At 38.8% G+C, this 19,966-nt stretch overlaps 1 protein-coding gene across 1 annotated transcript in view; it reads right to left on the bottom strand.

Annotated features, from left to right (window-relative positions):
• MYO3B (myosin IIIB) overlaps nt 1-19,966 on the bottom strand; it is a 394,785-nt gene that overhangs the window by 178,297 nt on the left and 196,522 nt on the right. The window contains exon 22 of the mRNA XM_078070027.1: nt 8,689-8,697. Within this exon, the coding sequence (XP_077926153.1) occupies nt 8,689-8,697 (9 nt within the window). The remainder of the gene's footprint in view (nt 1-8,688; nt 8,698-19,966) is intronic.

The raw sequence follows: 19,966 nt of genomic DNA, 5'->3' as shown, positions 1-19,966 counted from the left end.
TTTTCCTTGACACCATCCATGTGTCATAGTGTGGTGGTGCAGAATGTGTTGGGAGCCAGCTTTCTAACAGACCTCCTGTGTTATTTGACCTTGGATAAGGCAGAGAAAAACTGCTTTTTTATTGTTGTTGTGACGCTTATTTTCTAGTGCCTTAACTACAACTTTCAACTCATCTCTCTTCCAAATGAAAACAAATCACGAGACATTTTCATCTCACTGATACACATTATTATGGTAATGATGTATATATATGCCACATACTAGAGGGCACATTTGTCACATAGGCAAGGTCTGAACAACAGGAGGCAGTGTAGAGAGAGGTAACACTGTGCTGATATTCTGGGTGTGGGAGACAGGGGAACAGGGTCCTGTTCCAGAATCCAATAGCCACAAAATCAAACTGAGGAAAAGACCGTAATGGGGGCTGATAGAGAATATTACACAGGAGTCTTTAATCTTTTTGCGTCATGATCTCTTTCAGAATCTAGTGGGAGCCAATGACTCCAAAAAAAACAAATACAGCTGATCCTCATTCTTTGTGGATTATATATTTGTGAATGTGCCTACTTTCTAAAATTCATTTTTAACCCCCAAATCAGTGCCTACCATGCTTTCATGATTATTCACAGACATACAGAGTGGTGAAAACTTTGATCACCTGATGTACATGTTTCCAGCTCAGGTTGAACAAGGTGATACTCTGCCTTCCTGTTTTAGTTCTCATGCTATACGCAAGTGTCCTTTTCCAGGCTTATCGAAGTGCCACGTGTTTTGCGTTTTTGTACTTTTGGCTAGTGATTTCACTGTTTATAATAGCCCCCAAGCATAGTGCTGGAGTACTGTCTAGTGTTCCTAAGTGTAAGAAGGCTATTAAATGCCTCTTGGAGAACATATGTGCATTAGATAAGCTTCATTCAGGCATGAGTTATAGTGCTGTTGGCCTTGAATTCAATGACACAAATACTGTAATTAAAATATTATTTTAGGGGCTCCTGGGTGACTGAGTCGGTTAAGCGTCCAGCTCTTGGTTTTGGCTCAGGTCATGATCTCAGGTCCTGAGATCGAGACCTGCATTGGGCTCCATGCTCAGAGGGGAATCTGCTTGAGACTTTCTCCCTCTCCCTCTGCCCCCACCCCACTCGCATTTGCTCTTGCTCTAGTTCTCTCTCAAATAAATGAATAAATCTTTTAAAAAATAAAACATTATTTGATACAAAGAAATACTGCATATAATTATTTATAAGAAATATATATTAAATGATGTGCCTTTAAGTGGAAACACACATGAAACAAGATTATGTATTAACTGGTTGACAACAACATTGTGAGCAGAAGCTACCAGGAACCTAACCACGTATTTCCCCTAGGAGCAACGCTTCAGTATTTGCTGATTCAGTGTTCACAGCAACTTTATAGAACATAATTTCATGAAGAATAAGAATCAACTGGATTTACAAAATTTTACATGTAATAATATCAAGAGGCTCTTAGAACCAATGAAACTCCAATGTAAATCTCTTCTAGGGGCCCATATAATCCACGTTATATAGTCCTAATATCTTGCCACAAACTCACAAGACTGAAAAGTAGAGTAATACATGTAGTTATAATAGCAACGTGGGTATAAAAATTATTGTTAACAAAAATTATCTGAGTCCCTATTACATGTAGGTAAGTCTTTCATTCTCAAAGAAAGTTAAGTATACATATATATGTTTGTATCAATTTTGAGATAATATTCAACAGTATTCCGTGTGGCTGAATTTATTATTCTTTATTAAATAATATTCTATGTAAATAAAAATATATGAACATTCAGAGACGTGATCTATTTATTCTATTACTCCATCACCTTTTAGATAATTGGATTTTGGCGTTAGTATATACTATGAACATTAACCAGCCAATCAATCCTTGAGATCCTTGCTAAACATTAGCTGAAAGGATGTAACAGTTAAAAATATTTTACAGTGGAATTATTTATTAACCCTTCTAACATTCCCTTTGCACAGACAAGTATACCCCTCATTTTTCAGAGAGCAAAGAAGAATGACAGGAAATGGTTTGGTTTCTTTCCTCCCTACTGACTCCATTTGGTCCCTGTTATCCTCCTCCGTAGGTTGGTGACAGCCTCAAGGCAAAGTGCTTTATCTCTTCTAGATAGACTTGACTTTCAAGTGTCATTGTTCTGTATCCTAAGTGGTCTTTCTGAGAATCACATGAAGGGGTCCAGAATATGCCACAGTGGCATAGCTATTATTTTGAGTTGAAGACATTTGAGAATCAACAGTTACAAGAAGAGGCTTTTTCTGAACTCCCCTTATCTGGCTGGAAACAGGCCCTCTCAAAATCATCCCACTGTCATAAATCTCCTCCCTGGCAGTTTCACAGCCTGCCATGGAAGATTGACTCCTATCACCAGAGATGAGAAATGAGCACTGGGATAAGAAACTGCCTAAACAGACACTGTCACAAAACTATCATACCTCCCATCTATTCTCCTAAGGGACCATTTGTTTTTCCCAAAAGTCATCTGTTCTCCCACAAGTGCCCTCCTCCCCGACCTCCTACCTCATTCATCCCCTTTTAAGATAGCATATAGCCTCAAATTCTAACTAACCCCCTCTTAAGTCACTTTTTTGAGTGAGTTCCTGTATGTATATAGTTAAAATTTGTGTTTTCTTCTGTTAATCTTTCAGGTTGAGTTTAATTCAGTCCCCCAAGAACTAAAGTTAAGAGGGTAGAGGAAACATTTTCTTCCATAACACAGCATTGTAAGGATTCCATGATGTTGTTTCAAATTTCCTAACCCCTGATTTCCTAAATGCCTTCCATCTCTTTACCAGATTTCCCTGGCAGTGGGCCAGATAAACTAAAGTTGCCTACTCTAGGATTATCCCCAAGGCAGGAGCACCCCATGGTCCACATTATTTTAAGTACAAACCTGCTACTCACCTTGGTTCTCCCAGCACTGAAATGGGGAGGCAAAGATCTTGAGGCTGCTGTTATCCTGGCTCTTGTCTGGGCCAAGTTACCTGAGCAAAAAAGACAAAAAAGTTAAAGTGAAGGAAAAGTTAAGGAATAGTATTATGAGTAATTTTTCCTTTTATGTCCTTGTATTTTTATTAATTTCCCAAATGATCTGCTCTGAATATGAAAAATTTGGAAGAATTTGAATTTTGAAACTTTAATGATATAAATTATAAACAAATTACAATAATTTATAAATTATAATTTATTATACAAATTGAATTTATCTTAGTTTCATAAGCAAAAAGGAAACAATAAAAAACTCTCCAATTCACTCAATAAATTAGCAATAGAAGGAAATTGCCACAACATAAAAAGGACATATATGAAAAGCCCACAGCTAACATACTCAACAGTGAAAGATCAAAAGCTTTTTCCTCTAAGATCAGGAACAGGGCAAGGATGCTCACTCTCACCACTTGTATTCAACTAGCAGTCAAGCTCAAGCAATTAGGCAAGAAAAAGAAATAAAAGACTTCCAAATTGTAAAGAAAGAAGTAAAATGATCTCTGTTCATAGGTGGCATGATCTTATATATAGAAAACCCTAAAGATCCTACCAAAAACGCTGTTAGAACTAATAAATCAATTCAGCAACGTTGTAAGATATAAAATCAGCATCAAAAAATCAGTTGCATTTCTATGCACTAACAATGAGAATTTGAAAAGGAAATTAAGAAAATACTATTTACAATAGCATCAAAAAGAATAAAATACTTAGAAATAAACTTAACCAAGGAGGCAAAAGACTTGTACTTGCTAATACTTAGTGTTAAGTAACTCAAGGGGTGGTTAGAATTGGGCTCACATAGCATCTTAACAAAAGAACAATAAATGTCTAGGTAAGTGACAAAAGATCTTTGAGTTTTTAGGGGCAGTAAATTATGGGAAAGTAAATATATGAGGAAGCCAATGGAAGGTAAGGGCAAGTTAGTAAAGTTTTGTTATACAGATTCCTCTGGTGTTGTCTCTGGGCTGATAAGGGTCTAGAGTTGTCTCTGGTGATTAACTTCTGTCGTTCCTAGTAGAGAGGGGTGGGGGGGGGTACTTCTACAAATTTGTATCTTGCTTTTATGTAAACAGGGGGAGGGCAGGGAGCTTTTCTTATATCTACTTCTTCTCAATTACCTTCAGCTCAAATAATCTTTATGCCAAAGTGGCATATTTTTGGGTGGCATATTCTGCTACCCTTTACTGTGTTCATGGATGAAAATATCTAATATTGATAAAATGTCCATGATACCCAAAAAGATCTATAGATTCAAAGTAATCCCCATCAAAATCCTAATGATATTTTCACAGAAATATAAAAAACAACCCTAAAATTCATCTGGAACCACAAAGGATCCAAAGCTCCAAATGATCTTGAGAAGGAAAAGAAAAGCTGAAAGCTTCACGCTTCCTGATTTCAAAATATATTATAAAGCAACAGTAATCAAAAGAGTATTGTCCTGGTATAAGGACAAACATATACACCAATGGAACAGAATAGAGAGCCAGAAATAAATCTATGCATATATGGTCAAATAATCTTTAAGATGTGTATCAAGATTATACAATGAGGAAAGGGTGGTCTCTTCAACAAATTGTATTTGGAAAACTCGATATCCATATGCAAAAAAATGAAACTGGACCCCTATCTTGCACAAAATTCAATTCCTACTGGATTAAAGATTTAAATGTAAGACCTGAAACTAAAAAACTCCTAGAAAAAAAACAGGGGGAGTTTCATAACATTGATCTTAGCAGTGATTTCTTGGATAGGATATCAAAGCACAGGCAATAAAAGCAAAAATAGACAAGTGGGTTTACATCAAATCAAAAGCTTCTGCACAGGAAAAGGAAACAATCAACAGAGGGAAAACGCAACCTACAGAATGGGAGAAAATATTTGCAGACCATCTAAGGGGTTAATTTCCAAGATCTATAAGGAACTCCTACAATGTACAGCAAAATATAAAATAACATAACCTGATTTAAAAATAGGCAAAGGTTGGCTCAGTTGGTTAAGCATCTGACTCTTGATTTCAGCTCAGGGCATGATCTCAGGGTTGTGGGATTGAGCCCCACGTTGGGCTCCACACTCAGTGGGGAGTCTGCTTGGGATTCTCTCTCTCCCTCTGCCCCTCCTCCCTGTGTGTGCGCATGCACGCTCTCTCCCCAAAATAAATAAATAAATCTTGAAAAAAATATAAAAAGAACAAAAAAATTAAAATGGGCAAAGGACTTGAATAGGCATTTTTCCAAAGAGGACATAAAAATGGCCAACAGCTATATAAAAGATGCTCAACATCACTAAGAATCAGGGAAATGCATATCAAAACCACAACGAGATATCACTTTATACTGTTAGGATGGTCATTATATAAAACAACAACAATAACAAGAGAAAATAACAAGTATTGGCAAGGATATGGAGAAACTAGAATCTTGGTGCACTCACTGCTAGTGGGAATATAAAGTGGTGCAGCCAATATGGAAAAGAGGTGGAGGTTCTTGAAAAAATTGTGGAGGTTCTTGAAAAAAGTGTGGAGGTTCTTGAAAAAATTAAAAATAGAATACCATGTGATCCAACAATCCCACTTCTGGGTATTTAGCCAAAACAACTGGAAACGGAATCGTGAAGAGGTACGCGCCTCCCATGTTCACTGCAGCATTATTCACAACAGCCAAGCAGTGAAAACTAAATATTCATCAGATAATGAATGGATACAGAAAATGTGGTATATGCGCACAATGGAATATTATTCAGCCTTATAAAGAAGGATGTCTTGCCATTTGAGACAACACAGATGAACCTGGGACATTATGCTAAGTGAAATAAGTCAGTCACAGACAAATACTGCATGATTCCACTTCTATGATGTATCTAAAATAGATAAGCTCATAAAAGCACAGAGTAGAATGTTGGTTGCCAGGGGCTGCAAGGACAGGGAAATGGGGAGTTGCTGTTCAATGGGTAGAGTTTCAGTAATGCAAGATGACAAAGTTCTAGAGATCTGATCTACAACAATGTGGGTATAGTGAACGATATTGTACTATATACTTAAAAATGTGTTAGGAGGGTAGGTTTCATGTTACGTGTTTTTACCACAATAAGAAAAAACAATCTCCAACTAGGGCACTGTCAGTCTTTGAAAGAGACGAATAAGCAAGAAAAAAGATGCTGGGAGTTTTCCCAAAAGAGAAATTGGGCAACAAAGAACCCCACTGTGAAGGTTTAAGACACAGAAACTGATTAGCAGATCTGGCAGTATGGGCCCCTCAGCACACAGGGAGAAAGCCCGCCACGCAGTGAACCAGAGGACATAGAGAGCATGGGCAGTAGCCATTGAGTCCTGGGGACTGATGGCTTTTGCATTTGCCCGGGGTGTGAACAAGTTCGCTAGTATCTCAGAGCCCAAGTTTCCTTATCTATAAGATGAAGACAGTATTACCTCATTCTGAGAGTTGTTATGGGCATTCAATGAGGGTAATTCACGATAAGCACTGTCAACATGGGACTTGTTCAAGGTAAGTGCTCACTTCATATTAGCCAGCATTGATTATTATTAATAATATTAATATTATTATTATTTGCTATGAATAGTCTGCCCACACAGGTCTCAAAACAGAGAGTAGAAGGCAAGAGAATACCAAGGAATCTTACTAATTTGCTACTGTGAGCACTGATCAGTCAAAAAACTAATGAAAGAGGAGAAAAAATGATAAGGCAACCCCCACTTTGAACCTCCATGTCTTGGCCACTCTGATTCCCAATGCTTTTTGCCTTTGAAGAAGCTGAGCTGCCTGTTCAGAAGCTCTTCTCCCCTCACCACCCACCCACCCTTAATCTCCTCTCCCACCCCTAGCCTCCCAAACTAAGTGCTTGAAGATTTGTTTGTTTTTTTACCTACGATGTCATTCGATTCTGTAGCAAAATAAAAAGTTGTCAATGAAAGGAAATGCAATTTGTGCATATGCAAGACACTCAAGATTTCAAAGTTTTTAGCAAGTCTAGCACAAAGATGTCCAAATGTTTTCTCTGGCGATATCTTCAGAGGCTAAACTGTGATTAATAGCCCAGAAAGAACCCTTTGAAGCAGGATTGGTGACATCAAAGTCATAATCCAGGGGTGGCAGGAGCTTTATAATGAGTGGGAAGCATTTTAACACATTTCAAAGGATTTACAGCATGAATAAACAATAGACCTCAGCAGATGCACTGCACACACCTTTCAGTAACATAACCTATAAGAAGTTTCCATTTTAATTTAAATGTAAATACAGTGTTCACATTTGTTTCAAAGCATCCTCCCAGCTTCACCCCTAGACCGCCTCTTTGGCTAAGGATGCCTCACTGCCCCAGAGCACGCTCCTGTGCTTCCCGAAACTGTGACTACTGACGTGTGTTGGGAAGGGAAAATGGAAGTCAGAGGCATCTAACAGAATTTATATCCTATGTGGGAACTGGGTTAAGAAAGAATCTAAAATGGAGCTTACAATGATCCCACACAATTTCTCTGTTTCCAACTTAAAGAGAAAGAGACAAGTGGTCTGAACACAGAGCTGGAACTTCTAAACAATGGCAACTTCCTGCCTGCTTCAGAGCATTTCATCACTTGGAAAGTACCCAGGACCCATGATTTCATCTTCAGTTCCTTCTTAAGAATTGTCCAAAATGATGGTTGCTGTTTAAATAATCATGCACAGAATTCGGCTTCCCTCTGCTGCCCTCTCTGGGTTTACAGAATTTGTTGCAGGGTTCCCGTGGTGACTGCTAGTAGACATTTGTTTGGAAATTTTGCCTGTTTAAATTTTCCCTAACACAAGGAATACGCTAATAAGTCATAAGCTAATAAATTACTGCAAAGCAATGCTGAAATGTAAAAGTCTTATGTCAAATTGCTACTAAGAAAGAAGCTGCAGATAAAAAAATCCAATGTTTCAGTTCATCTATTACCAGAGTAAGTTATCTGAGTAGACCTGATTATTGAAACCATTGATCCAACAGTCAGTCTGGATACTGAGAACCTAAACCACACCATACTGTCTACAGAAAAACAACCTTGTACCACCCCATCTCCATTAGCATGAATTTCTTTTTCCAAGCAATGGTTTGATTGTTCATTATAGGAACTCCCTGAAAGACCTAAGACCATCAATTCTTCAAAGGAAAATATCAACAGCGATTTACCCCTTAGGATTCTATGAATCCCTGGGCTCAAAAATCCTCACCTTGCTTTTTCCACCAATCATAGACTTTTGTTCTGTGATCCCTACCCAACCCTAATCAAGCCCCCTCACTTTGAAAGACCCACCTTAAAAAAACCTTTATCCCAATAAATTCTGACCCTGCTTTTCCCTCTCCTGGACACTGCCAAAACTTTGAGAGGTGGTGGTCTCCGTTACTGTGTAAGTAATGAACTCCGCTTTGTTTCATTAACAGGTTGTGTGGGTGATATTTACCAAGTCAGCGTGGGACAGACCAGGGCTGGCGTGATCCCTGCCGTGCCTGCAGTGTTCTAATTTCAGTCACAACACCATAGTAATAAAAATGCAAGGAGTCAAATTCAGTAGTTGTATAAAATATACCATAGTATTTTGTATGCAAAAAAGCTTGTTTTTATATACCTATCTATCCTAAATATAATAAGGATTTGTTTCAGATTTGATACACTGAGGTAACCTAAAACAGCTACAAAAAATATGAAACAGTTGTAGGAGGCCAAAAGAAAAAGTGTGTTGTTAGATTTTGTTCTGCAAGTTTTTTAACTTTCTTCCCTGGCATTCTACAGCTTTGAGTGTGAATATCAATAAATGGGCAGGAGGGAGGTGGGAGAGTTCCCAGCCCACTTAATCTCTCAAGAAAAGAACATTGGTAATATATCGAATGGGGTGTAGTTTTGTGGAGGCAAAGCAACAAGAGTAAATAAAACACCAGCCTGTCTTCCCAGCTCTTTTATAGAAGAAAGATGCACACATAACAAATTCACTCTCTTTTCTGAGTGCACAACCTTTAACATGCACATGGATAATTCAACGCCCAAAAGAAACCACTCTCTCCTTCCTGTATTGACTTTTAATTGGCAGTTATCTGGCATCTTAGGAAGTTCTGCATAATTAACACCTCTGGACTATCTGCTTAGAAGGAAGCCAAACCAATGTTTTTGCTGCTTTTTTTTCTTTTTCATTTAGAATGTGAACTACAGCTTTAAAGATTGGTGACCCAGCAATTTCAAAATCGTAGAGCTGAGGAAAAACAGTAACTCCTTCTTTCCTCCTTTCAGCTTTAAAACTCATAAACAGGATGTCAGCCCACCAAACAACTGTACCGGATGATCGGAATTCAAGGAGGTAACAAGGCTTTCCTTTCCTAACTTGGTCAAGTGGAGCAAAGGCTCTCTGTTTTCTGCATTTTATTGCCACCTTGGCCGAAGCTTCAGTTCAGTCTATCCTCAGGACAAGAATCTCCCCATTGGCAAAGCCATGTAAAGAAAAAAAAAAAAGCTCTTAATATTTCCTGCCATCCCCACATTTTCTGGGGCAGTTTGCTTGTAAATGACATGACATGTGTTCACAAAAGTACTGGAGCCTAGACTGTTATCTATCAAAGAAGACCTGATCCATTCAGAAAAAAAATGAAATTCACATACACATATCTGTCAGAACCCACTCATCACTGACATGTGAGATTTGCTTATTCCAGCGTCAAAGCAACATCCCTATGCAGCAGAGCAGGTTTTAGTGCAACCAATGCTGGTCCTGGAAAAACTGTAATTTAGGCAAAGGATGTATTCAAGTTCCACACACTCCTTGGCACACTCCCATTTCCACTTCTGAAGGTGCACATGGCTTTAATGCTGTATCTCCTCCCTACTCCAGCAGCCAGTTTCCCTATTTCCTCGACCAGGCGGTACAGACCTCCTCCATCAAACCTCCCCTATGTTCCAAATCTTCAGGTTACTATTCTCCTCTGACAACTAATCCAGATCTCATTTGTTTATGCATAGAGAAATGTATTACTTCACTCAGGTGAGATGTTTGCAGGATATGGAAAGCCTTCTAGGAACAAAACATTCACAGAATGATTCTGCTGATGGAAATGTTGGGTACCTATAGACCATCCAGTGTCTGGGTAAGAGGACAGTTTGTTAGTAGAGGCGCTTTCAGTTAATGGTGCTCAAGTTATTCATGCTTTGAAATAAGACATTAAGGGCCCTCCGTGGTTCTTCCAAAGATGGACAGAACACAGTTCTTCGTCTCAAGGAGAGGACAGCCCAGAGAAGCTGCTGGGGGAAGGGAAAAGACTGACATAGAAACAATCCATTGCAATTTGAAGTGGAAAGTGTTATAATAAACCTGAATAACGTGACCTGAGAGGACAGAAGACTAAGTTTTCTTGCAAGAATGAGAAAAAAAGCTGAAAAGTAGGCAATAAATGAGCTAGATCTTGAAGGATTTTCAGGAGTTTGACAGGAAAGGGAAAGGATTCTACCTGGAAGATGCAGAATGCTTAGTGAGAAGAGAGATCTTTAAAAGTTCCAGAGACTGGAGTGCCTGGCTGGCTCAGTTAGAAGAGCATGTGACTCTTGATCTTGGGGTCATGGGTTCAAGCCCCATGTGAGGTGTAGAGATTACTTAAATAAATAAAAAACTAAAGATTAATTAATTAATTAATAAAAATTCCAGAGACTTTCAGAGACCCTATACATCAAACTCCCAAGGAGCTTCTCATTTTTATTAGACATATAATAATAGCAAAAACTATTTATTTTTTTACCCTTATAAGCATAAACACGTTACTTGTCTCTCCTACCAATGAAAATACTAACTATGAAGGCAATTTCTGGGGGAAGAAAACATGGAAAAGGAAAGCTTTGCTAAGGCATCATAAGTCACTGAGACCATGGACAAAATCTTTGCTATTTTGCTCTTCCAGTGGCCTTCAGCTAGAGTCCTCAACCATTTGGCCAAAGTTGGATGGTCTGGATGTAAACCAGTAGGGTACAAGCACTAATGAGACCAAAGTCTTGAGTAAAATCTCATATGGGTCAGGTAGTTGCACAGAGAAAGGTGACATTCCATATCTAAGACTATGTAAGTAAAATGCCCAGGCAGGAGAGAATAAACTGATCACTGCAGATTTTAAAAGCCCCTCTAGAAGTTCTGCTCAAGACACCTTATCTGTTGATGATGAGTCTGTTCCATTTCTTTGTGTGAAGCACAATACTTGGGTTTCCTTGTGTTTTTAGTTAAGACCGTGAAAGCCACAGAGGGCTTCAGGAAATAAGATGCTGTTAACTCCCATTGTGCAGGGTAACAACTGAGTGCTTGAAACTATAAATGTTTCTTTGGTTCTCCCTCCTCAGCATGGAAGCAATGAAAAGGATGCTAGACTTGAAAGTGAGAAATCCGGATTCTTATCCCAGGCCTGCCATTGACTTTAGATCATTCTACTCTCTGTGACTCACTTGTATGATATGTCAAATGAGGAGTCTGAGGATATTAGTGGTCTTCTACTTGTATGCCATAGCATTCTGCCATGGCACCCACAGAGCAAACCCTTTGTGGCTACACAGCTTCATTTAGATCAATACCAGGTAATGTGGTGTTAAGAGGGGTAGAACCTTTTTGACGGGAAACTACAAGAACTGTGTAATGTCCACCTGGTGCCAAAAAGAGACTGTGTGACATCTGTGGCCAGGACATATAAGAAATTTACCTGGGCTATAAATCAGAGAGCTGGTCAGGGCAATAAACAATATTGTTCAAAAAGCAACATCAGAGAAAATTATTTGCAAAAGATAGATCTGATAAAGGATTGTTATCCAAAATATACAAAGAATTCTTAAAATTCATTAAGAAAACAACCCAGTTGAAAAATGAACCAAAGATTTTTTTTTTTCTTTAAAGTTTAGTTTTTTTAGTAATATCTATACCCAAGGTGGGGCTTGAACTCACAACCCTGAGATCAAGAGTTGTATGCTCTTCGGACTAAGCCAGCCAGGCACCCCAAACTGGACCAAAGACCTTAAAAGACACTTCACCTAAGAAGATACACAGATGACAAATAAGCATATGCAAAGATGCTCCACATCACATGTCAACGGGGAAATGCAAATTAGAATAACAATGAGACACCACTAGACGCCTATTAGAATAGCCAAAATCAAGAACTATTGACAACATCAAATGCTGGCAAAGATTTGGAGCAACAGGAATTCTCATTCATTGCCAGTAGGAATGCAAAATAGTACAGTCTTTTTTTTTTTTTTTTTAAGTAGGCTCCATGCCCAGTGTGGGGCTCGAACTCAAAACTCTGAGATCAAGACCTGAGTTGAGATCAGGGTTGGACATTTAACCATCTGAGCCACCCAGGTGCCGCAGTATAGCCATTTTTGGAAGAGAGTTTGGCAGTTTCTTACAAAACGAAACATACTCTTAGCACATGACCCAGCAGTCCCACTCCTCAATATCTACCCAAAAGGATTGAAAACTTATGTCCACACAAAATCCTGTTGCCAAAACTTGGAAGCAATCAAGATGTATTTCAGCAGGTGAACAGATAAATAAACTAAGGTACATCCAGACAATAGAAAAGAAAATGAACTATCAAGTCATGAAAAGCCTTGGAAGAACCTTAAATGCACATTACAAAGTGAAAGAAGCCAATCTGAAAAGGCTACATATTATGTATGATCCCAACTACATGACATTCTGGAAAAGGCAAAACCATGGAGACAATAAAAAGATCAGGAGTTGGGGAAGGGATGAATAGGCAGAGCACAGAGGACTTTTATGGCAGTGAAAATACTCTGTATGGTACCATAATGATGGAGACATGTCATTATACATTTGTCTAAACCCACAGAATGTACACCACCAAGTGTCAACCCTAATGTAAACTATGGACTTTGAGTAATAATGATATGTCAATATAAGTTCATCCACTGTAACAAATGTACCACTCTGGTGGAAGATACTGATAATGAAGAAGGCTATGCATGTGTGGGCAGGGGTTATATGGGAAATCTCTGTTCCTTCCCCTCAATTTTACTGTGAACTAAAACTGCTCTTTAAAAGTAAAGTTTTTTTTTTTAAAGCAACATCATGCTGACCAACAAGCAAACGAATTAGTGTAACAATTGTGGATGCAAATTATAGTAAAAAAGATCAAATAGTATTAGGCTTCCATTCAGCTCTGAAATTCTACCTACGGTCGTAAAATCTTAAAAGAAGCCTGAGGTTGGGGAAATAAGAAAGAACCAGATAAAGAAGATAGAACTAAAATCTGCACAACGTATTATTGTTTCTTAGCAGTTTGGTAGGCAACAGAAGGAGGAGGGGGCAGTGATGATAGTGTGGCTTAGATAAATGGAGAAGTGTAAATGATTTTTACCGAGACCTGAATATATAATTTGTCAATGCGCTCTTCAGAGCTGATCACCCTGAGCAACTAGCAATGGTTCCGTTTCTGTGGTCTCTTTAGTTACTCCTCCTTCACTTTGCTATTGTGGCTACAGTGAGCTTATTCAGATCCCCAATTTTTATACCACTCTTCTTAGCACATGAGAGAGGGGACAGAAGTATAGGTTTTTCTCCCTCCCTACAATGTTTTCAAGATTAAGGAATTCAATGTGCTTATCTTTAACATCTTTATAATATATATTCTCCTAGTAAAAAAAAAATCATGCTTCTTTCAGATTAGACATTAGTAAATACCCACCATTTTGAAAAACTGGGTACTAATCTGAATGCAATCATCACTATGTAAATCTTTTTTCTATTGAGTCTCTGCAAGCATAGTTATCCAAGTCTATTTTTCACATTTGCCAACTATTTTGCTTTACTCCAAGGAAAGACTATTCCATATCACCTAGCTCCTTTTTTAAAGGACCTAGTCTGAACATCCAGGTGCACATCTTTGAGAAAAACTACAGAATCCAGAAAATAAGGAGAGGCATACTGAGAAAGACAACATTCTGCAGGAAGCAAAACTTACAACATGCCTAATTGGTCAGCATTACTCATATCTAACTATACCGCCATGGGTTTTCTGAACATCCACACACCCACATTTCTCTTTTATATATACGATTTTTATTTTTTTGTTGTTGTTGTTACCAACTCATAAAATGGCAGTGCCCAGAAAGTTCTACTGAACCTTATATGCATCATGGTATAGAAGGATAAAATTAATCTATTTTTATTTCTTTCTTAAGTACAGGCATTGCCTTTTTGAGACCTTGGCCTTATGATACAGACCTTGGCCTTGTGATATAGCATACAAAATAACCCTTTGATTTCAAAAACTTTGTAAATTAAAGTCTTATCCTACATATGGGGGGTGCCATAATTACTGATCTTTTTTTTTTTTTTTAAAGATTTTATTTATTTGACAGAGAGACACAGCGAGAGAGGGAACACAAGCAGGGGGAGTGGGAGAGGGAGAAGCAGACTCCCCACTGAGCAGGGAGCCCGATGTGGGACTCGATCCTAGAACCTTGGGATCATGACCTGAGCCGAAGGCAGACGCTTAATGACTGAGCCACCCAGGCGCCCCTACTGATCTTTTTTTTAAAAGAACAGAACCTATTAAGAATAAAGGTCAGCAAAAAGATTATTCCTCTGATGAAGTAACTCTACAAGCATCACAACTCTGTGCTAATTCTAGAGGCTGCAGCTAGTCAGTGTACTTGTGTCTGAGTCCTTTTAAGTCAATATAAATATTCTACCTTTCATGGGTATTTTTGTTTAGGAATGATTCCTTATAGAGATTATAAGCCCTTCGAAGCCAGGCACCATGTATTTCTATTCACAATCAAGGTTTAAATGTTTCTAGAGAATGTCTCATCAAAAAATATTTCTTTAGCACCTGCTAAAGACTTGCAAAGTGTCCTACAAATAGTAGATGCTAAAGAAAAATTGTTTACTGAAGATGCTCCAACGCACCAGAACATTTTAGATGATTTCTACCCTTGCCTTCTAGGGATGGATCATATCCACCATCTCCTGTCAAACTTCAGTATCACAGATTCTTCCTTCAATCATCCAAGAATGCCATGGCTCATTATCTTAAGGAGATAAGCAATTGACTGTGAACCATTTTGCAGAGTTATGTAGCACCACGGATGAGTAATGAATCTGAATGAAACAGAGTTATGGTTTAAATGTTTCTAGAGAATGTCTCATCAAAGCTAAAGATGTTCCTTGATGTAACACTGAAAGCTACCCATGAATCTAATTAACACTGTCTTCTCATTGGAGTCTAAGCTCCATGAGGGAGGACACTAGGTGTATTCTATTTACCACTCTATACCTAGTGGTCTATTTAGCAGAGAGTAAGCATTCAAATACATGTGAATGAATGAGTGAATAAGTTGTGCATTAAATTTTTATTTAACATTACATCCAACACTCTGTAAGAGCAGGCCCTAGTTCATCTCACTCCCTTCCACGTAGCCTGACCTTCTTGCTGGTCTTTGTCCATGCCATGCTCCTTTCGTATTCCAGACCCTTTGCTCAAGTTATTTGAGGTCTGGACTGCAGAGGTGAAGTAGTTAAGATTGTGAGTTCTGGGATCAAACTACCTGGGGTTTGTCTCAGCTCTGCCACTTACTGGTTAGGAGTGCTTGAATGAGTTACTTTCTTTGTATCTGGGTTTTATCATCCAGAGGGCTGGACAAATGTTTATTGAGCTTTGGGAACAAAGTGTTCTTATTAAATTTATAGTTAACAGAGTTTCAGTGGTGAGTATAGATGCAGATGTTGCTGGTATAGGGGATTTGATTAGAGCCACATGGAACCCCTAGAGGTCCTAGTTGGCCAAGGAGTTTTAGTTAAAGCCAAATAACTTGACTCAGTGGCAACCTCTTCAGCATACCTTTTGAGATTTACAAAAATGTTATTAATTAGAGATCTGATTAATCAGAGTTTTATAGAATATCCAATTTTCTACTGCCCAGAGCCTCATTAAATGTTGGGTTGGTTGACTAGAAAGGAAAGCAAACAAACTGAGGACTTAAGATTTGAGGGTTTATTTTATTCTGTTATTTTCTTAAGATATTATTTTTAAAACACAGAAATCACAAACTCTCAACAGAAAGAAAGGAATAAAGAAAGACCACAGTACTATGTAATATTATCCATCTTTTAAAAAATGCATCAGAGATAAGGAAATTAACATAGAAATCCACTTATCTTGCCCTATATTTGTAACTTAGTTCCAGATCAGAAAAGAGTTAACAATTCTTAAATACTAACATTCACTAAATGTTTACAGGGTAGTAGATACTGTGCTCAGTGTGTGAAATGAATTTTTATTTTTTATTTTATTTTATTTTTTTTTTTTTTAAAGATTTTATTTATTTATTTGAGAGAGAGAGCACAAGAGGGGGGAGCGGGAGAGGGAGAAGCAGACTCCCTGCTGAGCAGGGAGCCCGATGCGGGACTCGATCCCGGGACTCCAGGATCATGACCTGAGCCGAAGGCAGTCGCTTAACCAACTGAGCCACCCAGGTGCCCTGAAATGAATTTTTAATGTGACAATCCTGTGAGCTGTGGCCCCAATCCACAAAGAAAGGAAACCGAGGCAGAGAGTATTCAAGTTTCTTGCCTGAGGTTGCGTATCAGCAGTGCAGAGCACTGAGCAGTCAACACCAAGAAAGCCCATCACCTGGGATGGCCTAATTTAAGATTTTGCAGTAGTTTCAGATTTTTGATCGTATCCAAGGCAGACCACTGAGTAACTGATGGGACTGCCGCCTGGCCAAACTGATTGAACCCAATTGATTTTAGATGATGTCTGGATTTTTTTTTGTCATTTACACACCAAACCAGGTCAACCACCCAGTGATCCCACTGATTACTAAGCAATCACCATTGTTGTGGCTAAGCCAAACCTAATCATCTGGAAAACAGTTGATTTGGTTTTTGTGTAACCTCAACTACCCTTGTGAAATGCAAAGAATGGAACGACTTTGCTAAATACAAACCTTAATAAAATCTAAGCGGTCCTCTCTCCACTTCCAGCTCTCAGGTTCAGTTCAGTGACATTTTATTTGGTTTACTGATGTCTCACATGTGCAAGCCAGTAAAGTTCACAATTGTTACTCCATACAGCTGTGGTTTACAGCTTTTCTTCACACACAAGCTGGCACCACAGCAAAATGATTAACTTTTATATGCTTCTAACATATGGACCAGACTGTCAGAAGCTAGTCTTGTATTCTAAAGAGAAAAATACAGTTTCTATTAATATGACCCAAATTCCTGGGGAAAAAGTGTTAAATTGTGATCCATCTCTAAGTAGAGAGATTATAATTATAATGGCTTTGTTTCTAAATCATTTGATTTGCAGTGCCTGGAGTTACCTTTCAGGAAGGGAAGGAAGGAGGAGGGTTAAAATGACCTGAAAGCCCCATTATAAAGAGATTTTATAGTGGGATAAATTAATAAACTGTAAATGGCCTTGAGACTTTTTCTCCAATATGAGCTATGAAATAAAAGCAAAGAACCTTTCATCTTAAATGGGAACATATTTCTTTTCTATGAATGAGAAGGATGTTGGCTGAGAGAAGCAGAACTTACTTTTCTTGCATTTTTGACCACTTGAAAAAAAATCACAGCTGCCACATTTGCTATACTTGAGAGGATCATTAAAGAAATAAAACAAAATGTCTCTAAATTGAACTGCCACTTTAGAATAAAATGTACATTCGCTGTCACATTTAGGAGCTATGAAAGAACTATTAAAATGTGTTGAGGAAAGATAGTGGATCTGATTCACAATAGATACTAACGTTCCCAATATTAGAGCCATTATCGCAACTCATTATTGAGCTCAGTTTTTCCTTCTCAAGAACATAACATCAACAGGGTCCCTTGAACTAAGAAAGGAACTTTTGGGAATGGATTTAAAACCCACATGACAAGGTTGCCCTGGAAAAGGAAGTCAGGGAGAAAATTCTCTGATCAGCATTGCCTCAGCGGGTCCCACTTGACTCCTGACCCTCAAGATGCTTTCCACAAAAAGCAGTTTCTTGGTTTTGGAAGCTCTGTATGTAAGAGGCATCTCTTGGTATTTCTGCAATAAAGCTATGTATTGGATTTTCACAATCAGTATTCCCCACACTTTTTGACCACGGGAATCTCTTATTCACCTCACACCTCTTCACATCCCACAAACCTTGTGCTTCATGAAACACATTTTGGGAAACACTGCTCTCACTACTGACAATATGGGAATATTTCTATCTCTGCCAAAAGAGTCAGGAAAAATTTTTAAAAGCTTATACTGGAACTTGGCAAATCCAGAAGAGCGATTTCTCTCATACACAGGAAAATAGTCTAATGTCAAATCTGGACACAATAAAATATTGTTTTATGAAGAGAGAAGACTTTATTTTCTTTGGGAGGATCAGCAAGAAGGGCTCTTTGTCATCTCTGCACTTCTCTTTAAAAGCAGGAATGAGGCACTTCTGTGGCCAGGACAGCGATTCATCAGAGCGACAGCTATTCAATATGGTAGCTACGGAACATGTGGAATGTGGCCAGTCCAAATTAAGATATGCCATAAGTGTAAAATACCTACCAGATTTTGAGAACATAGTACAACAAAAAAAGTAAAATATCGCATTGGTAAGATTTATATTGGTTACATGTTAAATGATACTATTTTTGATATATTAAGTAAAGATACATTATTATAATTATTTCACCTTTACTTGTGCTATAGACTGAATGTTTATATCCCTCCCCATTCATATGTTAAATCCTAACCCCCAATGTGATGGTACACACATGCACCCAGAGCCCCCGGGGTGACCGTGTTTCTGAGCAGGGAGGTGGGGCCTTTGAGAGGTTATTAGGGGATTCATGAAGGCAGAGCCCTCAGGAATGGATCAGTGCCCTCACAAAGGAGGCCCCAGAGAGCTCCCTTGACCCTTCCATCATATGAGGACACAGCAGAAACGCTCTGTGAACCAGGAAATGGGCTCTCATCAGTCACTAAATGTGCTGGCACCTTGAGCCTGGATTTTCCAGCCTCCAGAACTGTAAGAAATAAATTTCTGTTGTTTATAAGCCACCCAGTCTATGGTATTTTGTTATGGCAGCCTGAACAGACTTAGACAACCTGTTTCTCTTCACATTTTAAAATGTGATAATAGAACATTTTACATTACACTGGACAGCATGGTTCTACAGACCCACACACAAAAGAGGGCCCAGTGAAAGCTTTCAAATTCCAGACTGAAGGTTTGGGCTAGAGATTATTAGGGGTTTGTCTGTTTGACCTTAAGGTTCCATCTAATCGGAGGAGGTTTTTCATGCAAACCCCTCAATGTGCAGATGGTAAGCTGGTTCAGAGAATTAAATCCGAGAGATACAAAGTAGCAATCTATATCTAAGTCTCCCGACTTAACAGTCCAGGGCTCCTCACTCCACCACAGCTGATGGGGTAGAAGAAACTGAAGGCCAACTTTTAAAAAGGAAAGAAACACTTAAGTTGCTTACGTTTAAACACAAAGAAAATAGCACTTGGAAAATGCAAACTCAAAACCTAAAAGCATTCAGGGATAAGGGGGAAAAAACTAGAATTACAAGAGATGCTCTCTGCCCACCACCACCATACTACACAGGCATTTTGTCTTCTGCAAGGCTTTTGACTGAAAACCATTCACAAAGGGAGAGGTAAGAAGGTGTAAAGGTTCTCCAGGGGCTGTTCAGCTGTTGCCAGGAAGCTCTGCCTCCTCCTCCAGCCTGTTAAAGGGCAGAGGAGGATGCTGCCCGTCACAGAACTTCACAGAGGCAGCAGAGGTTCAGGCAGTCAGGTAAGGGATGGCCACACATCACCCACAGCCCCCAGGACGGTCACATTTCTGAGCAAATACATGGCTCTCACGCTTCCTGGCACAGTCTATACTTTAATCCCGTGTGTGCTGTTTGCTTCTGGG

This window comes from Halichoerus grypus, chromosome 4, assembly GCF_964656455.1.
Source record: "Halichoerus grypus chromosome 4, mHalGry1.hap1.1, whole genome shotgun sequence".
In the NCBI taxonomy this organism is placed as follows: Eukaryota; Metazoa; Chordata; class Mammalia; order Carnivora; family Phocidae; genus Halichoerus; species Halichoerus grypus.
The sequence above is the reverse complement of the archived record's forward strand: the minus strand, read 5'-3'. Positions and strand labels throughout refer to the sequence as shown.